The sequence below is a fragment of the Colobus angolensis genome, unplaced genomic scaffold, assembly GCF_000951035.1.
Source record: "Colobus angolensis palliatus isolate OR3802 unplaced genomic scaffold, Cang.pa_1.0 Scaffold663, whole genome shotgun sequence".
Classification (NCBI taxonomy): Eukaryota; Metazoa; Chordata; class Mammalia; order Primates; family Cercopithecidae; genus Colobus; species Colobus angolensis.
In genome coordinates, this window is record NW_012120299.1 from 129,459 (window position 1) to 154,042 (window position 24,584).

Sequence of the window (24,584 nt, forward strand, 5' to 3'; positions counted from 1 at the left end):
TTTTTTTGTATTTTTAGTAGAGACAGGGTTTCACCATGTTGGCCAGGCTGGTCTCGAACTCCTGGGCTCAAGCAGTCCATCCCCTCCTTGGCCTCTCAAAGTACTGGGATTACAGATGTGAGGCACCACGCCTGGCCCAGAGAAAATATGGATTAAAAAAAAAAAAAGGCTTTGATCTTTTTGGGCTGGATGTTAGACCTCAAGTCATCAAGTAAGGCAAGATTCTGCTCTTGGCCTTGGGTGTCAAATGACAGAGTGATTCTTTGGGTTTATACCTCCTGCAAGGAACTGTCAGCAGATGCATCTTTGCAATGCTAGCTCTCTCCTTTAGGCATCTAAACTTGTGGAAATTTTTCTTTTAATGCTCTAAACCAGTCATGAAATACATACTTAACACTTGCTGTGCACAACCAGAGAGGTAAATACAAGGAGGAATAGAATGCAGTCTAGAGCATGAAGAACTTTCTGGGTTTTTTTTGTTGTTGTTGTTTGTTTGTTTTGCGTTTTTCGTTTTTGAGACAGAGTCTCACTCTGTTACCCAGGCTGGAGTGCATTGGCTCACTGCAACCTCCGCTTTCCGGGTTCAAGCAATTCTCCTGCCTCAGCCTCCTGAGTGGCTGGGATTACAGGTGTTCACCACCACACCCAACTAATTTTTGTATTTTTAGTAGAGACGGAGTTTCACCATGTTGGTCAGGCTGGTCTCGAACTCCTGACCTCAGGTAATCCATCCACCTCGGCCTCCCAAGTGCTGGAATGACAGGTGTGCCACCACCCCCAGACTCAAAGAACTTTCAAGATTAATTCTGAAACATATTATTTCCAGGTCTTTTAAAATTATGCCTTTTCCAGGGAATAACCTTTTCAACCTCCAGTTTGTGATTAAAAACACTCATTTACTGTACTGCATAGAAATTGAGTTTCACGTGGCCTCTGTACTTCTGCTGCCATTGTGTCCCTCCATAGGGTCCTCAATCCTCTTTATCTGGCTGTACCCTACTATGTTTTAATTCCAAGGCAACAATAAGAAAAGCTGGTAACCAACTCGTATGTAAAATGAAACCCAAAAAAATAAGTATGGGGTCAGGAGTAAAGTGCCATTCAGGGCTGCTCTGCTTGAACACTGGCTCTTCTCTGGGGTCCTGGTGACAGCCCTGTCAGTCACTTTCTTTCATATTTGGTCCAAAGTAAAGTGTTTTATGGTTTCCCTTCATTATTTATTGCGCTAAAGGAAAAGTAAGTAAACCATTGAGCACTGAGTTGAGGGCTCTGGAGAGAAGTACAGGAGGGTGGTGCCACAGGTGTGCACCTTTTTTAGTTGTTTTGCCATTTTCCCTCTGCCAAAACAGTATCTAGTAGGTGTAGAAACTAATACACTGACAGATTGAAAAGAATGCTTCAGTTCCTGCTGTAAGCAATAAAATAAGTTCATCGTAAGGTGAGCACACTATATTGAGCATCTCTTTCCTGATATCATTTCCTTCCTAAGCTGCTGCAAGACCATGGTGCATTTCACATCCAGACTGCTATACTCAGATGGCCTGGATGTCCCAGGTCAGACTAAATGCACTGCCTGTGATTTCAGAAATAGGAAGTGTTGTGCCAGGGAAGACCAGTTGTCCTTCTAGGCTCCCATTCTGTCTCAGCCCGTGTCAGGTGCTTGGAGGGTGAGGTGTGTGGGTGATATTCCTCTGAGATACCAGTACCAAGAGAGACTAATGATGCATTCAGAAAGTGCATAAGGTTTCACCATCGATGCAGTGGTCTAAATCTTTTTGCTCTATATTAAATTAATAAAATACTGTAGTCTCAGTTTGGTAGTATATCCTTTGTTATAGGTTATATTTTTCAAATATTAGTATTTGAATGAGTCCAGATACATTCTTTGCCCATCCTGTCTGCTTTCTAAAGTGTCCTCATATTTTTTAGCAGACCTCATTTTTAGAAGTGAAGCATGTTTTTTTCTTTCTCTTTAAATTCTCTGGAGTTTGTTTCTGGATGCGGTTTTCTTACACCAACATGTTATTCAACAAACCTTTGTTTGCCTGAGGAGTGTGCCAAGTTTACCGTTCAGCACTTGGTCAAGATTAAGCTCACCCCTGAGCAGCCTAAGAGAGAGAAGCAGAGTCATGTAAGTGCAGTAAATTGCAGTCCACACCCTGGAGACCGTGTGACAGAATTTTCTGTGGCTGCTCACAGAGCCATCAAATCTTCATCTTTGGCACATGGTAAGATCTCCTGAAATTTGGGGGTACTGACTAGAGAAAGGGACTCAGGAACCAGCATAGCTGTCTTCTGGTGTTCAGAGGCCTCTCCTGGGGCCAAGGGTATAATCTTGTGTTTCACACTTTTGTGTCGTAGAAAGTGGAATCAACACCATCTCGGGCAAAGAGCAGGGATTGGGGAAGAAGAGGACAGGGTGTGTGGAGCTTCACCTGGAGGGCCTTACAGATGTCATTTTGTCAAATCTTCCTCATTCATTATTTTTTCCATTGTGCATATGAGAAGAGTGAGACTCATACAAGCTAAAAACGGTGTGCTCACAGTCCTACAGGCAGGACGAAGTGCCACCAACAATCAAAGCACAGATCCATGGGACTTTGAAACCTAGGATACTTCAGCAACACCACTCTGCTTTTCCCGTGTTCTACAGAGACATGGCTTTCAAATCAGTATAAAGAATTTCCAAGGTCTTAAAATGGAGGAGGAGTCAGCCTTGAGGAGTCAGCCTTGAAGCTTCTTCCTGTAACCACAATGTTCTAGCATAAACTAAAGAGACCTTTCTCAGAGAAGGCATCTGAACAGGGTTTCTTTGTAAGTCATGGCTAGTGACACCACTCAGATTCCACCACATTCATCTCTTTGAGCGTGAAGACACAATTGGTGACATTTGTCGTGAGGGTAAAGTAAAGAAGGCCCCCCTGGATGTTTTGGAAGGCCTATTTTTTTCTCCTCAAACACTCCAGTTCCCCTAAAGAGGCCAGGAAAGCTTTTGGGGGTTAGGATGAGGACACGACTCTGCACCGTTACCTCCTTTCCTCCCTCACCCAGTCCCTTCTTCAGAGCACGCACCAGGGCAGATCTTGCTTGAGGATTTCCACGAGGGTCTTTTTCAGTTGAGATTGCATTTTAGTGAGTAATACCCCTGCCAAAGCTAAACTAAATCTGTGGGAAAAGACAGTATTCTTTCCTAAGCTGCTAATAAAACTGCTCACGACTTGCTCAGAGTTCATCAATCAGCTGTGACCCAGCCAGTGGCTCCTGCCTGACACCCATCTCTGCCTGGTGGCAGTTTCCTGAGTTATCAGAAAGCAGACATCATGATTCCTGTGTGCTTCTCCATGAAATGTCTCCCTCTGGAGGGGTTCATGGGGACATTAATCCCCCAACATTAGGGTGACATTGGCTGACCAATTTATTCTGAACTGTCCCCTCAAAACGTTTTAAGTTCATTTGACTAAAAAAAGTTAAAACATATTAAATCCAAAACATATTATACTATAGATTTTGTTTTTGTGAAGCTTCAATATAGTTGAAGCTATATCTGAGAAGTGTGCTTGCTACTTTGAGCATATGGGCAACGTAGTTGTGGTTAAATATGGTTGCTTCCTTCACAGAATCAGGGATGGCTTCCCTTTCTCGGGAATAGCCATTTACAGAGGATGACATATATCAGATTCCTTTTGCCATACCAGAGGTGCTCAGTTTCAAGCTGACTGATACCCTGCCTCCTACCCTTAGCTGCCTGTTTATTTTTAAGAAATATATCTATTTTTAAATTTTTAAAGTAGAGCTGTAATAAATTCTCATAGAACCCATGCTCATGCATCATCTGAGTTTTAATGTAACTTCTCAGTAAACACTCTAGGATAATTTAGTTGCTTATGAGATCCTCCTAGTTTATAGAGTTACTGGGCATAAACTGTACTTCAGAACATCTGGCAGCCTCTTTTATTTGAGTAAAACATATAACAAAAATTTACCATTTGATCATTTTTAAACATACAATTCAGTAGCATTAAGTGCATTTGCAATGTGTATTCATCACCACTACCTAGTTCCAAAACTAGATCACCCCAAATGGAAACTGCCTACCCATTCATCAGTCAGCTCCTTCCCCTCCCCAGCACTTGATAACCACTTGTCTACTTTCTGTCTCTGGATTTGACTATGGATATTCATATAAATAGAATCATACAATATGTTGCCTTTTGTGTCTAACTTTCACTTAGCATAGTGTTTCAAGATTTATTCACGTTGTAGCGTATATTTTGTACTTCGTTCCTTTTTATGGCCAAAAAAATACTCCATTGTATGGATAGACCATATTTTGTTTATTCATTTGTCAATCGGTGGGCATCTGGGTTGTTTCTACCTTTTGGGTTTTGTGAGTAGTGCTGCTGGGAACGTTCCTGTACAGGTATTTGTTTGAACATCTGCTTTCAGTTCTTTGAAGTATAGACGAGGAGTGGGATTACTGGGCCGTGTGTTAACTCTGTTTAACTTACTGAGGAACTGCCAAACTCTTCCTCAGCAGTGGCATCATTTGCCATTCCCACCAGCAATGTCTAAGGATTCCAGTATCTGCATCCTCACCTCGTTTTTCTTTTCTTTTAATTAATAGCCATCCTAATGGGTGTGAAGTGTCATCTCATTTGCATTTCCTTAGTGACTAAACGTGTTGAGCCTTCTCATGTGCCTGTTGGCTATTTGTATATCTTCTTTGGGGAAATGTTCTATTTACGTCCTTTGCTCATTTTTATGTTTAGGCAACTGGGTTGCCTTTCTCTTGTTGATCGAGTTCATGTTTGTTCTTAATGGAAATTTTCAAATATGCACTAAAGTCATTAGAATAGTAAAACAACCCTCCTGTACATACCCCTAGTGACAGGTCATCAGCACAGGGTGCTGTCCCCATGCCCACCAGGAGGATTCGGAAGCAAACACCAGCCACTTAATGTCACCCCACACTTAGAGCTCACTCCTCCCATTGTGTCATAATCAGTTTGCTTGAATTAAGATCCAAACAGGATTCTCACATTGCATTTGGATAATATGTCTCTTTTAGGTCTCTTTCAGTCCATAAATTTTCTTTTTTTTCCTGTCAGTTTCTTTTTGAAGGAACAGGATTGATTGTGCATCCTATAGAGTGACCCACATTTCAGATTCTGTTGGTTCCTTCCCGATGCTGTTGTCTGTGGTGTAAACTGGTATGCAGAGCTGGAGGGTAGATCTGATTCCAGTTCATGTTTTTGGCAGAAACACCTCAGCTGTGGAGTTCTGTCCATTCGCAGCAGGAGTGGCTGCCTCTTTCTGTGATGTCACTGCCTCTGATAACGAGGTCAGTCATTCTGGGTAATTCTGTCACTCCTTCATTAGGCTTCCTCTTTACAGGGAAACCCCTTTGTCAGCTGTTCAGCTGCCTTGACTATGGTTTGGTCAGAAAAGTTCTATCAGGCACTTGTTCCTCTTCCTTGATTTTCCAGCACTAAGGTTCACGAGTGGTTTCCAAGCCAGGCTAGGTGTGCCTTTGTAGGTATCACCATAAACTCATCAATGTCACATTTTAGATGTACCACCCCATTGTACTTAACACGTACCTTCAGGTTTTCAAATGGCGAGCTTTCCTCTTGGCTGTAGACTCGGATCACCTGGGGACCTGTAAAGAAAATTCGGCCCTGACTCGCCCACCCCACGGAGTGAACGTCCCTGCCATGGGGCGAGCATAGGAAAACCCCAAAAATCTCTGCAGTGATCCTAGCACACAGTGAGGATTGAGGGTCCATATTAGATCAAGAGCAAAGATGTGCAGGGCCTGTCTCCAGAGGCTGCCGGCTGCACCTCGGCCTCCTGCCCTGCCTCCCTTCTTGCTCCCTCTTTACCACGTAAGTACCAACACCTGGGCTCCATGATGAGCCAGGCAAGACTCTCCCTGAAAATGTGCTGCTTCCTCTTCCCCTTTCCTCCCCTTCTCCTTCCCTCCCCTTCCCTTCTCTCCCCTCCCCTGACCTGGAGCAGTGATTGGCCCTGCTTCAGGGAGGAGATAAGCACTGTGGTCCCCAGGGCAGCACCCTTAGATCAGCAGCTAGAGGGCCTGGCCAGGTTACCCCGTAGGCACCACTGGCCCCAGGCAGGTGCCTGTTCATCACTCCCAGGGCATCCTGTGTTTAACTGCCACTACCCAGAGATATAAATCAACAGTCTTGATGGTTTTTTGACTCTCTTTCAGACATTGTGTCTTCTCCCACCATACTGTGCAGAAAAGGAACCTCACCCACCTCATTCAGGCTCCCAAACTCTGCCCCATAGTATAGGGGTGGCTGTGATCCAGGGTTTTGTGAGTAACTCACTCTTACCTCATGAGGCTGGGCTGTGATCCCCAGCAGGTTTCATTCTGAGTGCACCGGGTTGCAGCTCAACAGTGTGGTGTCCTTGTGAAGGTGGAGGACCAGTGAGGACCACCTCTGCCTGAGTGTGGACCTGGGGACATCACTCTGCGCGGCTCAGACAGGCATGAGGAAGTGGATGCTTGCATGTGTCAACGGAGCGATGAATCAGAGCCCTTGGCTTCTTGCCCTGTGCCCATAAAAGTGGCATTTCCTTAAATAGACCAGAACCTTAATAGCTATTTAAAGAGCATGTGGTATTTGGGAGTATATTTTATGGCCCTTAATTAAACTTCAAACAAATTAAAACATTTAGAGATCTTTTATGACATATTTTTAATCTTTTTTGTGGAGATTCGTATAATCTCTTGGCTTTCACATCCCATCCTAAGGCCACAGACAGAAGACAGGGTCAGATCTACAGTTGGGGTTTCTATCCTTGGTCAAAAAGCAGTGAGTGGAAACTACCCAGCCAGTCCCTTGGAGGGGCGAGGCTGTCAGGAGTCTTTATGAGGGTAGAAAGGACAGCAAATGGCACTGTGAAACAGGCCCTGTCTGTCCCCTGTCACATCTCTTAGTCGACATTTCCTGGATGAAGGACGTGTGCCCTTAGGAGAAAATGGGGCAGTGCTTCTCGTTTGAGTCTGTGCAGAGGCCGTTTTGAAAGTTTGTTCTGGCACATGTCATCTCTCTTGTTTTGTCGACCCTAATCCAAACAGAATTATCTCTAAAATGACCTGAAAAAGCTAAATGCAAAATCTGAATTCCTCAGTAAGAAACGTGCATTATAATTAGTAAGTAATATGTTTTCTATGACTCTGTTATTTTTGAAAGGTCAATTTTTTTCTTCTTAGAGAGATTGGCACCGTTGCTCATGAATAGTGAACAATAGAAATTCCTTCCATTAGTGTGCGTTTTCCCCTCTAATAAGTGTGAGTTTTGGCTTTAAGAATAGTTTACTTTAGGCCGGGCGCAGTGGCTCAAGCCTGTAATCCCAGCACTTTGGGAGGCCGAGACGGGCGGATCACGAGGTCAGGAGATCGAGACCATCCTGGCTAACACGGTGAAACCCCGTCTCTACTAAAAAATACAAAAAAACTAGCCGGGCAAGGTGGCGGGCGCCTGTAGTCCCAGCTACTCGGGAGGCTGAGGCAGGAGAATGGCGTAAACCCGGGAGGCGGAGCTTGCAGTGAGCTGAGATCCGGCCACTGCACTCCAGCCCGGGCGACAGAGCAAGACTCCGTCTCAAAAAAAAAAAAAAAAGAATAGTTTACTTTAAAGGGCTCTGCTGGCCTCCACCAGAAGCTGTCTCTATAGGAATCAGGACATAAGTGCAGAGTGGAAGGCCCTTGACCCTCCAGCCCCTCCGCTCTTCAGCAAAACATAAATGGCCTTCTCTAAGAGGGAAACCCTTGGAAGATAAGGACTTTCCTTATGTACTGAAAACGCCACTTTTACAAAATAGAAATGCCATTTCTAGGCAAGCTCTGTGAAATAAACTTGTAAGAAGGGGTATTTGTGAAAGTTGTAACGCCATTATAGCTCATCTAATTTCATGCTCTTCTGGCTTCTGAAAATTTGATTTGTGAGGCACGCGCCCAGAGTCCCAGCTGCTTGGGCAGCTGAGGCAGGTGGAACCCTTCAGCCCAGGAGTTCAAGCCCAGCCTGGGCAACATGAGAGACTCCCTCTCTTTTTTAAAAAGCACACAGAACTGATTTGTGACTGCTCTTCTCTTTATTCGCCGTTGCTCCTAATGCTTCATGGCAACTGATATGTTTCTAACTGCAGGAGATTGGAAGTCCTTGTGGCCTCTCCACATCACTGCTGCATTGACCACTCTCTCCTGTTTTAAATACACTCTTCCTTTGCCTTCCGGTTTTTTTCCCCCAACCCCCAGCCCTTCCCTGTGTTCCATTAAAGGCTGTTCTCCTCAGCATGGCCATTACTTGTTGGAGTTCTGAGGGGCTGGATCCGAGGCCTCCTTCTTGCTTATGGCCTACTGTGACCATCCCTAGGGGATCCCACACAGGACTCTGATGATGCCGCACTTTCTGTCTCTCTGCACTGCTCTTCTGACTCACGTGTCAGTACCACCAAGCACCTTTGGTTTTCTCCAAGGTATCTTGAACTTAAGGTGACAGAAACACACCCCTCATCTGCTCAACGCCCACCTTTCTCCAGTGAGCTCTGCCCCTGTGAAGGCCACCACCAGCGTCTGCTTCTGCCCACAGAAGCCAAAGGCCCATCCCGAGCACTGCATGCGCTCTCCCTCCTCATAGCCAGTCTGTTGCCAAGTCTAGTCTGCTTTAGCTGCCAAGTATCTCCGGAGCACTCCTTCTCCCACCCACCACTCCAGCCCAACCTGATAAGGACCTCTGCAGCCACTGACCAGCTGGCCTCTGACTTTCCTCCCCCTGCTCCTGGCTGTTCTTCTGACCCCAGTCCAGCCACACTTCCCTTTAAACCTCCTTGAGCCCTGGCCCTTGTCAAGTCTGTGTGTCAGCCCTGTCCAACAAGATGCCCACCCAGGAAACCCCAGGTGAGGACTCATTGAGTGTGCAAATGAGTCCTCAAAAAGAGCAGCCCATCCCCAGGCCCTCTGCCCTTTCCCACAGGCTGTCCCTAGATTTGTGGCCATGGCCACGTCCACGTGTGGATTCCATGCTGGGGCCACAGATTTTAGGGTGTCACTGTGTCTCCTGCTCTCCAAGGTGGAGGTTTCCCGTTACTGTTAGTGGAAGAACACTCCAGGGACTCCAGGCCCTTCATTCTTCTGCTTGTATGCCAATCCCAATAAGACCTTTGCAGGCCTGCAGAAAACACATCCACACACTGGGCGGCCATGGCCCTCCTGTCAGGATGGAAAGCTCTGCCTCATGGCATCCAAATGGCTTTGAAACAAGTGATTGTAGAGCATGTTTCCTACCATTGTGTTTTGAGTGAGAACTTCCAGCAGTTGGGATTTCGAGCTAGTTTGTTATCTGAGTTCCTCGTCCAAACCGCCTTAGAGAGAAGGGGAGAGGGAGGGAAGGAAGGAACCACACACCAGGGCACTGGTATTGCTCCATGTGCAGCAACACATAAGGGTCAGCAGAATTGGGGCCACATGCCTAAGAGCAGGGCTCCAGGAAGGAGCAGCCTAGGGACATTCTCATTGATTCTGTTGCGTATTGGTGTTCTGGTTTGGATTCATGCCATCTGCAACACAGCAGCTCTCTCCTCTACAGTAAGCAAACTAAACCCTAAAAATACCTTACAGGCCAGGCACGGTGCTCACACCTGTAATCCCAACATTTTGGGAGGCCGAGGCGGGCGGATCACCTGAGGTCAGGAGTTCGAGACCAGCCTGACCAAATGGTGAAACCTCATCCCTACTAAAAATACAAAAATTAGCCGAGCATGGTGGCGGGTGCCTGTAATCCCAGCTACTCAGGAGGCTGAAGCAGGAGGCGGGAGGATCACTTGTGCCCGGGAGGCAGAGCTTGCATTGAGCTGAAATCACGCCACAGCACTCCAGTCTGGGTGACAGTGCGAGACGCCGTCTCAAAAAAAAAAAAAAAAGAATACCTTACATGTGTAAAGCACGTCACAGTTTCAGAAGGGGTTGAGGACTCGTCATCTTGTGTGGGCTGGGATTTGCACACCCGCTTCACTGAAGTCCAAGAGAGCCAGGGTGGTGTGCCCAGGAAGTATCAAACCTGGCTCAAACCCCTGCCCCCAAGATTCATACTGGTGGTGGTGAGTTGTTTTTATCCAAGACATAAAAGCTTTAGCTTTTTTCCTCAATTGCCAAGAAGATCCAGGGTAACTTTAGCCTTCTTGGGAAGGTAGGGATCACAAGTTCCAGGGGCCACCAATCCGCAGGCAGATTCACCTGCCTGTACCTGTTGCCACCTTAGAAAGCAACAGAAAGTTTAGTTCCAGACCTCATGCAGATGGAGACAGAGCACCAGGCTGCTCCCAGGCTCTTCTGTGGGGTCCAGGCATGGAGCAGAGGCATGAGGGACAGATGGCAAGAGGCAGGTCTGGCGGCCACCTGCAGACACTTGATGAGGGCCCCAGGATCAGGGGAGGAGTGCTAAGCAGGCAGTAGGGAAGATGGGGCAGGAACCCTTACCTCAAGCGTCTTTTGAGTGGTACCTCACTATCATTCTCGCAGTCTGGAAGGAGGCCGAGGCTCCGAGAGGCCAAGCACAGAGCTTGTCTGTGGGATCATTCGCCTCTCCCTGTGCTCCCCTGGCAGCCTGGAGCCCACTGTGGTCTGGGTTTGGGAATAGCTGGCGGGTTGTATGAGTGGTGGCGGCTGGCAGGTAGGGGGTGGAGGAGGCCTCACTGGGTGCTGTTCACACCTGCAGAACAAGGGTCTTGACTGGCTGAGGAAGGGAGAAGCCATTTCTCTGGTGATTCCATGCGATTTTCTGTCGTTTCATGTGTTTCCTCTCCAAGATACTGATCCTGTCATAATATTAACAGGCTGTGGTAGCCATGTGGAGGGGAGCTCCCTGCCTTCCTGCCTGGTGTTCTTGCACCGTGCCTTCTGAAAACCCAGCTTCGTTGTTCTTATATTTAGTCAATATGACTTCATTAGCAGTTAGGCTTTTCAGCCTGGAACATTTCAAACCATGCAACAGCCAGTGATGTTGGGAGCAGAGGGTTGCGGGCTTCTTCCTCACTTCCCTGGAGGAACGCGTTTTTCAGAGCCTGGCTCATTCTCCCCACACGATCTCTTTGGATGTGGGAGGAGGCAGAGCAGCCAGCAGGTGCTCAGGCTTCACTTGAACTCCCCACTTTCTGGCTTCCAGCTTATCACATAGGGTGCCTTGGAGCCATGTGGAGCAGCCTGGCCTGGCTGCCCTCCAGCCCACCAAGGGTTAAGGGAGGTGGGGCCCCCAACCAGCCTTCTTTTTGGGCTTTAGTTGTATTGATAGGAAATTTCTGTTGTCAGGTACTCAAACATGAACTTCCTCAGCCTGGAACTGAAGGAGCCATTGTTTTCCTCAGGTTCAGGTCACTGTGGCATGCTTTGTAAATGAAGCCTCTCTTCCCAGAGGTTCCAGGTGGGGCGGGGGTGCTGGAGCAGCAGCTTCTTCCCTGGCGTGGTGTTGGGTTTATCTTGAGGAAGTGGAGGGGGAAGGCAGGGCTTCCCACAGCCAGGCGGATGGGACACAGGAGCCTCTGCCTCCAGGCGCTGTGAGGCAGTGAGGCCAGGCACGTCCGCGACCCTGCCAGAGCTGCCTGCATTTCAGGGAGCAGACGGGGCGGCTGTGGCAGGAAGTGAAGATTTGTTTTCCTCCAGAAGTGAATGTGACCTCTGAGGGCCAGGCACTGCCATTGGCCTCGCACAGAGCTCCACACGTTATTAAGAAGCTTCCTGGCCTCCTCTCCCTGCAAGGATGCCTCTTTCATCAACCACTTAGTCCCTTAAACCTGGCTCTTTTTTTAGTACCTTTGATAGACTTTTTCCTTTGCATTTTGAGCAAGGGGACCTTGCATTTTCGTTTTGTAGTGGGCCCTGCCAATTATGGAGCAAGTGAGTCCCATCCCATTCTCCATGTCTTGCATACTTCATTCCTGCCTCTTCTCCGTACCCCAATTCTAGACTTACTTCACTGTGGAAAGGTGCACAGAGCATTAGGAAATCTTACCTAGATGACTAAAGGAAAGCAGGCCCATCCTCCTATAATACATCTCACTTTGAATGATCCCATAGACCCGCTCTGTGGCCTGAGTGAGCGTCTTGGCCTCTTGGAGCCTCACCCTCCTTCCAGACTGCTCTGGGTGACTGTGAGAGTGAAAGTGAGTACTGCTCACAGGATGCCTGGGGCAAGGGTTCCTGTCCTGTCCTGTCTTCCCTGCCGCCTGCCCAGCGCTCCCCCGGTCCTAGTTTCCTCCTCAAAGAGCTGCTTTCTGAGATTCCGATGAGATCAAAGAGATGAGATTGCATGCATGTGCATGTGTTCAGGGGTCTTCAGTCAGCAGTAACTGTCAAGCCCTGTTTGCCGCAAGGCAGCTTCTTCGTTAGGTGTTCAGAACCCTTTATGGGGTGGTAACTGTTAAATCATGGCCAGAGCAGAGAGCCACATGGAGGGCGGGCCAGGCCTCTTGGGAATGTAGCAGGTCTTACTCTCAGGACTGCGTCTTCGTGGCCAGAAAGTGTGAGAACTACTACTGAGGCAGAGAGGATTCTCACCTGGGCCAGGTATTTGGGGAGGGCTGATGTCAGTGAATGCCTGGTGGCACACACTTAGGTAGCCAGATCAGACTGTTGGTACACCAACCACCACAGGCTTGCTGCCACCTTCCCCTGCGACTCTGGGCAGGTTTGCATTTCCTTGTTCCTTAATCTGGTCACTTTCCTCACAGCAGTTTATAACAGTGTCTCTGGGTCGTATCAGAGAAGCTGGAAGCAGCAGATGATCAGGTCAATGAGAGGAAATGGCCTATGAAAGTATCTCTTGGTGCTGCTGTCCTTTGGAAGGCTCATGCTTTGCACAGCCACTGGAGCATTCTGGGTATGTGCAGTCAGGAGCCAGACAATAAATACATCTTGATGATACAGGTGATGAGAAGTCAGCCTCGTGCTCCTCCACGTGGTCTGCTGCTTTGTGAGGACACCCGCCTAGAGCTGTGAGGCTGGACTGATGTTCTCCCTCGCGGGGGCGGCCTGCCCAGCCTGCTTTACTTGGGTCCTCGCTGGGTCGGACACATCCTTGCAGTTCCGAGCCTGGGTTCCCATGGCCTCCATCTGCCCCTGTCTCTGAGCCACAGGTCCCTGACTTGGTGTTAGGTCCTAACAGTATATAAAGAGGGATCAGGATTCGTAAAGTGCTTTGTAAGACTCTATACAGATATAGTTAATAATATAATGATAATCATAGTGTTAATGTTGTTCTGTGAATCACTCGTTCCCGGAAGGAGGATAAAATGCTTCTCAGGAGCTGGACGGTTTGCCTTGAATAGTAAAATCTGGGCTTTCTCAGTCACCTAGGAAGCTGGCTCTTGGTTCAGTTGAAGGTGGTGTGAAATAATGAAAGTGGGACAGGGTAGTGGGGAGGTGTTCTTTTTCAGCTTGTGGTGTCTGCATAAAGTATGAATTAGGAAAATTGAAATGTGTAGATTCATCTTCATAAGGACTCTTGCAAATAAGGGTAAAGGCTACATACCAGCTGAGTTGCAGAATATTTTATATGATAAAATACTCTGGGCCAGGCAAGGTGGACTGCACCTGTAATCCCAGCACTTTGGGAGGCTGAGGTGGGAGGCTTGAGCCCAGGAGTTCAAGGCTGCAGTGAGCTATGAGTGTGCCACTGCACTCCAGCCTGCAGACAGAGTGAGATCCTATCTCTTTAAAACCTAATAATAAAGGCCGGGCACGGTGGCTCAGGCCTGTAATCCCAGCACTTTGGGAGGCCGAGGCGGGTGGATCACGAAGAGATCGAGACCGTCCTGGCTAACACGGTGAAACCCCGTCTCTAATAAAAAATACAAAAAATTAGCTGGACGTGGTGGTGGGCGCCTGTAGTCCCAGCCACTCGGGAGGCTGAGGCAGGAGAACAGCGTGAACCCGGGAGGTGGAGCTTGCAGTGAGCCGAGATTGCGCCACTGCATTCCAACCTGGGTGACGGAGCGAGACTTTGTCTCAAAAAAAAAAAAAGTAAAAATAAAATCTGAATTATATATTCCTTTTATAGTTACAAATACTTTAAAATATGGAATAAGGTGCCCCTTAAAAGAAAGTCAAGGCTGGGTACAGTGGCTCATACATGTAATCTCACTGCTTTGGAGGCTGAGGTGAGATTGCTTGAGCTCAGGAGTTTCAGACCAGCCTGGGAGACATAGCAAAACCCCATCTCTACAAAAAAATAAACAGAATTAGCTGGACGCGGTAGCACGTACCAGCCTGCAGTCCCAGCCACTCAGGAGGCTGAGGTAGGAGGATTGCTTAACCCCAGGAGGTCATCAAGGCTGCAGTGAGCCAACTCTACTCCAGCTTGGGTGACAGAGAGACCCTGTCTCAAAAAATTTTAAAAAGTCGAGTTGGTTCCCCAAGAGTTGGCATGGAGAGCACACAGCCAGCCTTAACTGGCTCCTAATGCAAGATGGGGGCAGTCAGATGGTGACACCTTCAGTTACAGAGGTGTTTTGGTTTGCGGTTTGTGTTTTTTTGGAGATGGGGGGTCTCACTGTGGTGGCAGGCTGGGGTATAATGGCTGTTCACAGGCACAGTCATACCATGCTGCAGCCCTGAACTCCTGGGCTCAAGGGATCCTCCTGCCTCAGCCTCCTGAGTAGCTAGGACCACAGGCACGTGCCTAGCAGCAAATTGCAGAGGTTTTTGATGGACTGCAAGTCTTTGTTTAGAGTCCCTGATCTGGGAGGTCAGGCTGAGTCATAACTTTTCTTAACAGAACAGCCCTGCCCCACTCCTGTGCCCCATGCTTCTCCCTGGCAGAGTTGAGGCCACAGCCTGCAGGGCTGAGGAGCCCTGTACACATCCTACCTCCCCATACCAGATACTAACAAGACCAACTCACAGAGGATCAAGGCATTTAATCAGACCAATAAATTGCCTCATCAAAGACATCTTTAAGTGAAACCTGTGTTTTCAGATAACGTTTTTTAACCACGAGTGTGTGGTGGGGTACACTACAGCAATCTCTAGGACATGTGGTGCCGGCCTGGACCAATGCTCAGGGGGCCATGTTGTCGCTCTCGGCTTCTCACCATCCATCAGAGCAGGTGTCATTGCAATGAAAAGGGCAGAAGGTGTCTTCATGTGTGGGCACACTTTGAGATACACCCTGACTTGGAGGATCTTACGTGCTTCAACAACCAATGGAGAAATGAATTGTATTTTAATACATGGTGCTTTAAAGGTCATTGATTACTGGCCGGGCGCGGTGGCTCACGCCTGTAATCCCAGCACTTTGGGAGGCTGAGGTGGGCGGATCAAGAGGTCAAGAAATTGAGACCATCCTGGCTTACACGGTGAAACCCTGTCTCTACTAAAAATACAACAACCACAAAAAAAAATAGCCGGGTATGGTGGCACGTGCCTGTAGTCCCAGCTACTCGGGAGGCTGAGGCAGGAGAAATCACTTGAACCCGGGAGGTAGAGGTTGTAGTGAGCCGAGATCACGCCACTGCACTCCAACCTGGCGAAAGAGTGAGACTCCATCTCAAACAAACAAACCAAAAAAAAAAAAAAAAAAAACATAACGGTCATTGATTACCACCTATGTCCTCTGGTCTGTACTGTCACCCCAACAGGTCATGGTAGAGGCCAGCTTCAGCAGCCTAGGGGCCTCTCTTTGTATGCAACAGCTAGTAAGTCAGCAAGACGCCATGTGTTATACCAGGCCCAGGCGTGACCACGCAGGGGCAGGCATCTACAGCTGGTGGGTGGGACGGGTTGGGGAGTCATAGGTACCAGGTAGCCCTTGGACACAGCCGCCCTGCCCTGGGTTTGGTTTTGTGTTTTGGAGGCTGTGCAGGATCTGAGGCCTCCTGTGTCCTCCTTGGCATCTCCTAAGAGGGTCCCAGCATGTGTTGGTTACATGTTTTTCTTCCTTTCCTTCAGAATATTGACATTACAAACTTCAGCAGCAGCTGGAACGATGGGCTGGCTTTCTGTGCCCTCCTGCATACATATCTCCCTGCCCACATTCCGTATCAAGAACTGAACAGCCAGGATAAGGTAAGCCATGGAGGGCCAGCTCCTGGCACCCACCTCACAGTGTTGGAGGGCTGAGAACGAAGGGTAGTGCCTGCCATCAGCAGGTCACATGCCACAGTGCTGGCTTGCGATTGCCTCATGCCAGCTGGGTCTTATTCTGGATCAGGTCATTCATGCTGAGCCCACCAGTCCCTGAGCCACCTTTTGTGGAGTATTTGGTTGGTTCAGAATTCCCAGAGTGATATCATTCCTGGTGGGAGCAGCCAGTCCTTCCTGAGTGACTACATTTAGGATGAAGAGCTTCACCAGGAGGGGGCCAAGAAGGTAGGAGTAGTCAGGCAGTGCTCCTGCCTTCTTGGCAGTGCTGACCAGGCCAGGCCAGCCTCCTGCCACCTTGAGGAGGGCTGTCACTCCATGGCCCGTTCTGCACTATGGGCCTTAGAACTGGCAAGAAACACCAACCTGTGCACTCCAGGGCATGATTTGATGTTCCATCCAGAGAGTTCCTTGGGGACAGGGTCAGGGAGATGCCCTGCCCAGAGGGCCACTGGAGAGGATCCAGGCCCACAGCTCCCACCCCTGTCCCCTGCTTCCCCCGTGTCAGCCCCCAGCTCTGCAGACAACCCTTGAAGATCCCTGTGGGGAAAGCTCATTTGATGAGTGTTCCTAACTAGCTTATGGGGGCGCTTGTTCAGGCACCATAGCATTGGTGCGTCAGAAGTGGGATTCTTCAGGAGTGAGGAAAGAACAGGTGTTGGTGGGTACTCTGCAGCAGGTCAGGAGGGGAGGGTGGTCGGGCCTGGTGCAGGGTACTTGGTGCAGACGCAGCAGCTCAGGCTCCCAGCATAGGTTTGTTGTGGCATCAGGTAGAGGTAAGTGTCATCCTTCAGGTACATCTGTCCCAGGCCGTTGTGGAGACCATGTGACTTTCTCCGTGCCTTGTTCATGCACTCCTGTGACATGGTTTCTTTTACAGAGAAGGAACTTCATGCTGGCTTTCCAGGCAGCTGAAAGTGTTGGCATCAAATCCACACTGGTGAGCCCTTGTCCCCCCGAGTCACTGGCAGGGCCCTCCTTCTGGCTACGAAGAGTTCAGTCCTGTTTAAGCTGAATCCTCGTGGGCGTGGGGTGGTGTGGCTGCCTGGTAAAAGGCAGCTACGGGGTGCTCTGGGGCCAAGGGAGGGTCCCATTAAGGGTGGGTGCAGATGTAGGATCTTGCATCCTGGCGCCCAGCACTTTATCTCACGTGAAACGCCCTGAGGATCCCCCTGAAAGGGTGGGAGGCCTGAGACCATGAGCCCAGCCAACCTTACCTGGGATGGCTCCTCACAGTCACCTCTTCCATAAGAGAATCCTTCTTGGGTCAGAAGAAAAATGTCACATGTTTATAAATCTCTGTCAAAAACACCACGCCAGCAGGTCCATCTGCCTTGTCCATCTAGAGGGAGAGAGCAAGGCAGCTCCCAGCCAAGGCAGGCGACTTTAGAGGCTCCTGCACTTCCTCGTGATGGTGTGGGGAGCCACCACTCACAGGACAGAAGTGTGGAAACCCGGCGTGTTCTCAGGTTTAGGCCTCTCACGCTTCTACCTTGCCGAGCCTGACTTTCCAGGAGAAAACACAGCGTCCGAATCCAAAGCCAAAGCTTCTATACCCAGAGACACTTTTATTAAGTAAACTGAGTGCTGCAGCATTGCACGGGACACACAGACCATCAGGGGATGTTCAGAAAGGGCAGAGAGCCTACAGGCCAGGCCAAACCCCAAACAGTCCTAGAGCTGGGGCCCTCCAGGGCCACCTCCTCATCCCCGTGCCCCTACCCTAACTTGTAGCAACTGGAGGTGCTGTGAAGAAGTGTTTACACCCATGTTCACTCAGAGTGTTCATGCCACAGGTACATCTAAATCCCTGGAAATGTGCTTTTTTTAGGGCGGCCTCTGTTCAACTGTTGTACAGGGAAAAATAAGTTAAATATTTCCCCATTCCTGAATATTTTACAACACATGTGTAAAGTTCCAATATATTAAAAAGCGGGCCTTTTTTCCCACCCTCAAAAGCTCCTATAGTCAAGATTCTTGGATTAACCAGACAGGTTTTCGTTTTCTGCACCAAGTCACCAAGGGCGCCCTCCTGATCCTGCATGCTCAGCTGCACGTCCTGTGCTCCTCATCCATGGGAAGGGAAGGATCTCTCAGGCCGGCCCCTTGGGACACTCCCCACGCCTTCAGCAGCAGCAGTGTATCACTTTTTGAGGCCTTCTGTCGCGTGTTAAAGACTGTGAGACACTGGAGTGGGATGGGGGTGGGTCCACGGTTTCCCAAGTTTGTTTTCCTACAACATCAGTTCACCGGTCACACATCACTGGCGTTCAGCAGAGCACAGTTACAGAGCAGAGTCTTGGATGATTTCAGACTGTTGCCCATGGTGAAAGCCATCAGAGTTGGTTCTGGGAACCCCCAACACAGAAAAATTCTCCTAGGCCAGTGCCTGGGGCTGAGAAGGGCTCTCAGAAGGGCCTCCCAAGGAATGGTTTAAGAAGAGAGGCGAGTGCGGGGAGGAGGGAGGAAGTTCCCCCGCCCAGACTGGATGAAACCCCATTCTGCAGAGCTGTGAGCAGGGAGGCACCTTGCCTGTGGCTCTGGGGCTGGGGTGGATGGCCTGGGTACAATGCTGATGCCCAGGGAGGAGGTGCTCTTGACCAAGCTTTAAAAACATGTAATTAGTCCTAGAAAATCTTTTAAGGCCCCATCCAACCCCAGGAGCCCATGTTGCTGTGGCGGAGCCCATTGGGACAGCCTGGAGGTGACCTGCCGTTGTAACCAAGCCTCTTCCTTATCTGTCAGGACATTAATGAAATGGTACGGACTGAACGGCCCGATTGGCAGAACGTGATGCTGTACGTGACGGCGATCTACAAATACTTTGAAACCTGAGCATGCTGGGAGGAGCCGCCCCAATAGTGGGGGTACCCCTCCACAGTGACCGAGCGACACCAACGCCATTAGCTACGCACCCCTGTAAAGCTTCCAGCAACTCCAACTCTGGGCTGCCCCGCAGCGTGTGAGCCTCCAGCTTGGGGCTTCCATATTGGCAGAACTCAGCCGTGTGGCCCACAGCTCCCATCAGGGCCCCTCCCACGTGACCCATCCACTCAGGTCACGTGGGCTCAGCACACATCCCACAGGCCAGTGGCTGCTGGAGTTTTCCTTCTGAAAAGAATATTGAACTACACTAGTGCTCCAGGGCACCAAACAAAAAGGGCTTCATGCACAGCTGAACTTGGGAAAAGGGATTCAGTTCTGTGGGAAACTCACTGGGGTTGATGAAGGCTCGGCCGTGGCACTTCCTGACTATTGGCTGGGGTGGGTTCCAGCGCTGATGAGAACGCAGGAGACTCAGCGCCTGGCAATTCACAGTGCCCTGGGCCCTTCACTGTCCTAGTTCGGAGGAGCATGTCACCACAGACGGGTCAGCTGCCCCACACCTCCCGGCCGACGCAATCCAGGCGTTTTCAGCCTGAGCTAGGAGAGTATCTAGAGGGTGTGGTGCAGGCGGGCCGGGGCTGGGGGTACTGCTGCTGCTCTCGCGCAGCTGGGCTTTCTGGCAGGAAGCAGTCCCACGGTCCCCTTGCCTGGAGACTGCGACCTGTCTTCCAGCCTGGAAGGGGTTTAGAGTCCCAGCTCTGGCTTTAGATTTCTTCATCATAGGGAGTTTTGCTAGTTAAGATTTTTGTTTTGTTATGAGCAATACTGGAAAAAGTCACTCCTGTTCTGTTAGTACCAAAGTTACATTCTTTCAATAAGCTTAGAAATCTAAACAAGATCTGTACCTTAGCATGGTGAGAGCAAGGAATGAAGCAGGAGATAGGAGAAAAGTAAACAACTTTAGGGAGCCCAGGCAGTGTCATTTAAACTCACTGAGTCACTAAGACATCATCCTCCTAGGCCAGAGTTTAAGAAAGTGCCTTAACTCTTCTTGTGAGGGCAGCCACTGCCCTCCATGGCCAAGGCAGGGGCCTCATTCAGGGCTCAGTGGTTGAATTGTCTCCCACCACCATGCCCGCCCTCTCCAGGTACTGGGTCCTTGCCCCCCCCGTGCCCACCCTCCCCAGGTGCTGGGTGCATGCTGTTTGAACCAAAGCCTTATTTAAAGGTGGTCACTGGAGATGCTTTCAGGCTGGAACTCAACAGCTCTTTTTGGGAATAGGGATCTTCCGTGTGCCTAACACAGTAGCTATTGGTTTGAACAATGTCCAGACAAGACCTGTAGTTTTGAGAATACAACTGTGTGTGGCACCTGCAAAGCACCATGAGGAAAACCAGCCACCAGTGGTAGCGGGTCACTGCCCCACAGAATGGATGCAATCAGGGGCTCCCAGGAGGCCCAGCCAGCCCGACTGTGGGCTGAGGGGTCTGCATTCAAGCACGATGTTCTAGACTAGGAGTTTAACGTGTCTGCGTAGCCTAGAATGTGGTTATTAGGAAAGGGGCTGTGTATGTGGGTGCGGCTGCCAGCACACCTGGTCACCAGATGGCCAGGAACTGCCCATCAGCCCTGCCCCGACGTCAGCCTGGGAGCTCAGGCTGCTGCCGCCAGCTGGATACCCTTTGGTGAAATGCCCGTTTTCAGCTAAGGAGAGGCCAGGCAGGCAAAGTCATGCCACAGAGCATACCAGAGACCCCCGCAGGCGCCTGTCCCAGTCCCCCTGTCTGAGTTATGTTCTTGTTGCTATTCCTCTGTTGATGGCCAGCTCTGCTATTGGCATGAGCCACTAATGTTCGTGTGAGAATTCCTGTTTTTATATGTCTCTCCATTTCGGTGTCCTCAGTTCCCATTTTTGCTCTCATTTGCCTTCACAGAGGCCAGTCCACCTGTCCAGATCCAGCTGACTGGTCATGGTTTGGTTTATTTATTTTGTCCTTCAGGGGCTGTTTTGCCCTAAGAATGAGGGGACTTCCCTGGGTCTGCAGTTCCCAACTTTATCCTTTGCTGGCCACGCGAGCCCAGCCCTGGTGCATCATGGGATGGGGGGGTAGGGGTCCCCAGGATCTTCTAGAGGAAGGTGGCCATGGATGGATGGGCTATATCTGTGTTTTCCCTCTGGGAGTCTCATGGGTCCAGCATCAGGCCTGGGGTCAGCAACAGGGGAAGAGGGTGGGCATGGGGAGGGCCTGGCCCCGCCTATCTAGAGGCTTACCTCGGGCCCCTCCTTGGGGAAGGTTTGCATGCAGAGCTGCAGGGGAGAGGGTTCCAGAAGCATTGCCTTTTGCCTCATCTAATAGGATCCTTAGAACACTGTGGGCTTTAGGAATGACTATAGATGCTCACACATGTTTAAGGTGACATTTGGAGATACTCTCAGTCCTGTGGCACCTGGCATGAAGCCTCCAGGAAGCCACTTTGCCTCTTCTCCCTTCAAGCACAAGCTTTACTGCAAAAGGGCCAGTCGCATTTTTATTTCTCTCGATCCCAGGCTTCTGTGGACTGACGATACTTTTAAATGTTGTTCTAGTAAATATTCTTGAATGTATTAAAATGGCTGAAACAACAAGCTTGGGCTTTTCTAGCTTGCCCTCCCCTCCCTGTCGTCCCTCTGGCATCACACAAACCAGAACCCAGCTGCCTCCTGGGACTGGCTGTGGAGAGGAGGGCATCTCTGAGCTAGCCTGTGGCCCTACCCCAAGGCACACTTCCTCATGTGGAAAGATCCTGACCAGGAGTCCAGGGTGGTCTCCCCTGGGCCACAGCACATCACCGTGTGGCCTGGGGCTGTGGGACAGGAAGCCCTGTAACCACTGGGGTTCTGTGACAGATGACAAGACCTCAGAGACCGTGGCAGAGCTGCCCCTAGGAGAGTGGAAGCCCCTACATATCCCCAGACACATGCCTTCCCCAGGGACAAGGGGAGTGGGTCTGGAGGGGTTTTGTTTGTTTTGAGGCATGTATCATCTTGGAAATAATTGTCAGGATGTATAAAATAGAGAAGAAGAAAAAAAGTATACTACCCAGAGGCAACCATTGTTTTTTCTGTGCATTGTTTTTTTGTTGTTTTTGAGACGGGGTCAATGACTGCTCACCACAGCCTTAACCTCCAGGGCTCCAGCAATCCTCCCGCCTCAGCCTCCTGAGTAGCTGGGACCACAGGTGTGTGCCACTATCTCCAGCAGGTTGTGTGTGTGTGTGTGTGTGTTTGTGTAGAGATGGGCTTTTCGCCGTGTTGCCCAAGCCGGTCTTGCACTTCTGGGCTCAAGCAATCCTCTTGCCTCTGCCTCCCAGAGCCTTGGGGTTACAGGTGTGAGCCACTACAGTAATTGTGAATGCACTGAGCTGGCCTGGAGAACACTCATCACCTTGTCTGCGTCACGTACAAAAGGCCCATGGTGATGGCACCTCCTGCATACGAGGGCATGTCGTGAATGCCCTTCCCCAGTGGACTCCCCAGGCTTGGGAGCCCAGCACCTGCCTTGCCCCTGAGTAAGCCGGGTGTTGCGCTATGACCTGCAAGTGCTCATGAGCTGCACCCCGGGTGCCAACAGCCGCAGGCACCCTGGGGTGGGCAGCGGGCAACAGCTGTAGAGCTGGGAGCTGGGCGTGGAAGGACTGGGGCAGGACTGGGCTTGGATTCATCTCCCTGCTCAGCATCCCCGGCGTTGTGTCCTCTGCTGTGTGGAAGGGGTTCTCCCCTAGTGGTCAGCAAGCATCTGTGGATCGTGCAGGGCAGGCCCTGTGTGCAGCGGCCTCCACACGTTAGCAGGGGACCGCCGTCCCCACCAGCGCACCTGGGCCTTGTCCTGGGCAGCACAGACTCCTCCTCCGCCATCCCCAGGGGGGCAGTCACTCCCAGACCCTCCTCCCGTCCCACCTGCAATGCAGCTGCCTTGGATGCTGACTAGGGTGGCCCTGAGGGGATCCTTCTGTCCCCAGTTACTGACCTGTGGGGCCTGTCCACAGTGCTGCTCCCCTCAATTTGGAGCCACCTCTGGGGAGGGCATCTTTTCTACCTTGACTCAAAGAAAGTTCCACGATCTCTGCGGGGCAGCTTAATAGGTGGAAGGGGGAAGCTGTGAGATTCCAGGGAGAGGAGAGATTCCAGAAGGATCCCTTACACCCCTTCAGCACCCTCAAGAGCCTGCGGTCCTGGGCCCAGATGCCATGCCCTGCCCCAGCAGCCCTGCCTGGTCAGCTCTGTGGCCCCAGCCCCACGGGGCTGGCACTTCCTGCAACCTGGGGGTAGCCTGGGTTCTATTTTAGGTTGTTCCTTAAGTGAGGAACCAGGGCAGACAGAACCGGTCTCGACATGCTCACAGCCGCTTCCTCATACATCAGGTGAGGATAGACTCCTGGGTTACTCAGATTCGGGGCTCTGGATTCCAGCAAGAGCTTTGACTCCAACAGGTCTGGACCTCACTGGGCATCTACAGGAGGCTGGGCTGGACACAGGAAGGGACTCCACCTCCCTGGCCTGACTGGCCCCCTCAGGCTGAGGGTGCGTCGGGAGCAGCCTGCTGTGAGGCAGGGGAGGGGTGTGGAGAGACCAGGCCCAGCCCGCCAGTTGACCACACCAGGCCCAGAGCAGGAGCTGAAAGGTCTGGTCTTTTGTCTCCACCCTCCCGTGTGTGTGAGGAAGGGGTGGCAGGGGGTCTGCAGTCTTAAGAGCCAAGCAGAAGGCCGGGCGCGGTGGCTCAAGCCTGTAATCCCAGCACTTTGGGAGGCCAAGACGGGCGGATCACGAGGTCAGGAGATCAAGACCATCCTGGCTAACCCGGTGAAACCCCGTCTCTACTAAAAAATACAAAAAAACTAACCGGATGAGGTGGCGGGCGCCTGTAGTCCCAGCTACTTGGGAGGCTGAGGCGGGAGAATGGCGTAAACCCAGGAGGCGGAGCTTGCAGTGAGCTGAGATCTGGCCACTGCACTCCAGCCTGGGCGACAGAGCGAGACTCCGTCTCAAAAAAAAAAAAAAAAAACCAAGCAGAAAAGAAGGGCCAGGGCAGGCACCCACCAGGCATGAAGCAGATGTGCCCGAGGGGAAGGACAGGCCATCACAGGACTGGGTTGCACCCAAGACTCCTGCCAAGACGAGCACTGAGGAGGAGTCGGGACACAGGTCCTCCCCAGGTCAGCCACCGACACGGGATGTGCGGGGGTGGTTTCCATCTCTGCGAAGCGGGGCCCCCTTCTGGACCCTCCTATCAGGCACCCTCTCTGACATGGGGTACAGAGGCCTGGCGGGTCACGGGGCTGGGGCCACAGGGAGAGTGGGCAGGTGGCTTAGAGCCGTCGGGTTGATGAGTGGCGAGCCCCAGCATGAGGGCTGAAGAGGACTGTCACTGCCCACCCTGGAGCCCGGGCTCCACTCCCCTTGGGGCCTGCTTTCCCATCTACGCCAATCATCCCCAAGGCCGGGTTGCTAGCAGGTTGCTGTTTGTCCTCACACCCAGAAGCAGAAATGGGGTGAACATCTTGAGTGGGTGGGGGCAAGTTGGAGGAGGATGGCCAGTGACTCGATCACTTCCTCCGTAT

At 50.7% G+C, this 24,584-nt stretch overlaps 1 protein-coding gene across 3 annotated transcripts in view; it reads left to right on the forward strand.

Annotated features, from left to right (window-relative positions):
- Positions 1-22,093, forward strand: part of SPECC1L (sperm antigen with calponin homology and coiled-coil domains 1-like) — a 147,501-nt gene extending 125,408 nt beyond the window's left edge. For all 3 annotated transcript variants that reach the window (XM_011925931.1, XM_011925933.1, XM_011925934.1), the window contains 3 exons: positions 15,968-16,084; positions 17,040-17,099; positions 18,905-22,093. In XM_011925931.1, the coding sequence (XP_011781321.1) occupies positions 15,968-16,084; positions 17,040-17,099; positions 18,905-18,994 (267 nt within the window). In that variant the 3' untranslated portion in view covers positions 18,995-22,093. The remainder of the gene's footprint in view (positions 1-15,967; positions 16,085-17,039; positions 17,100-18,904) is intronic.
- The last annotated feature ends 2,491 nt before the right edge of the window (positions 22,094-24,584 follow it).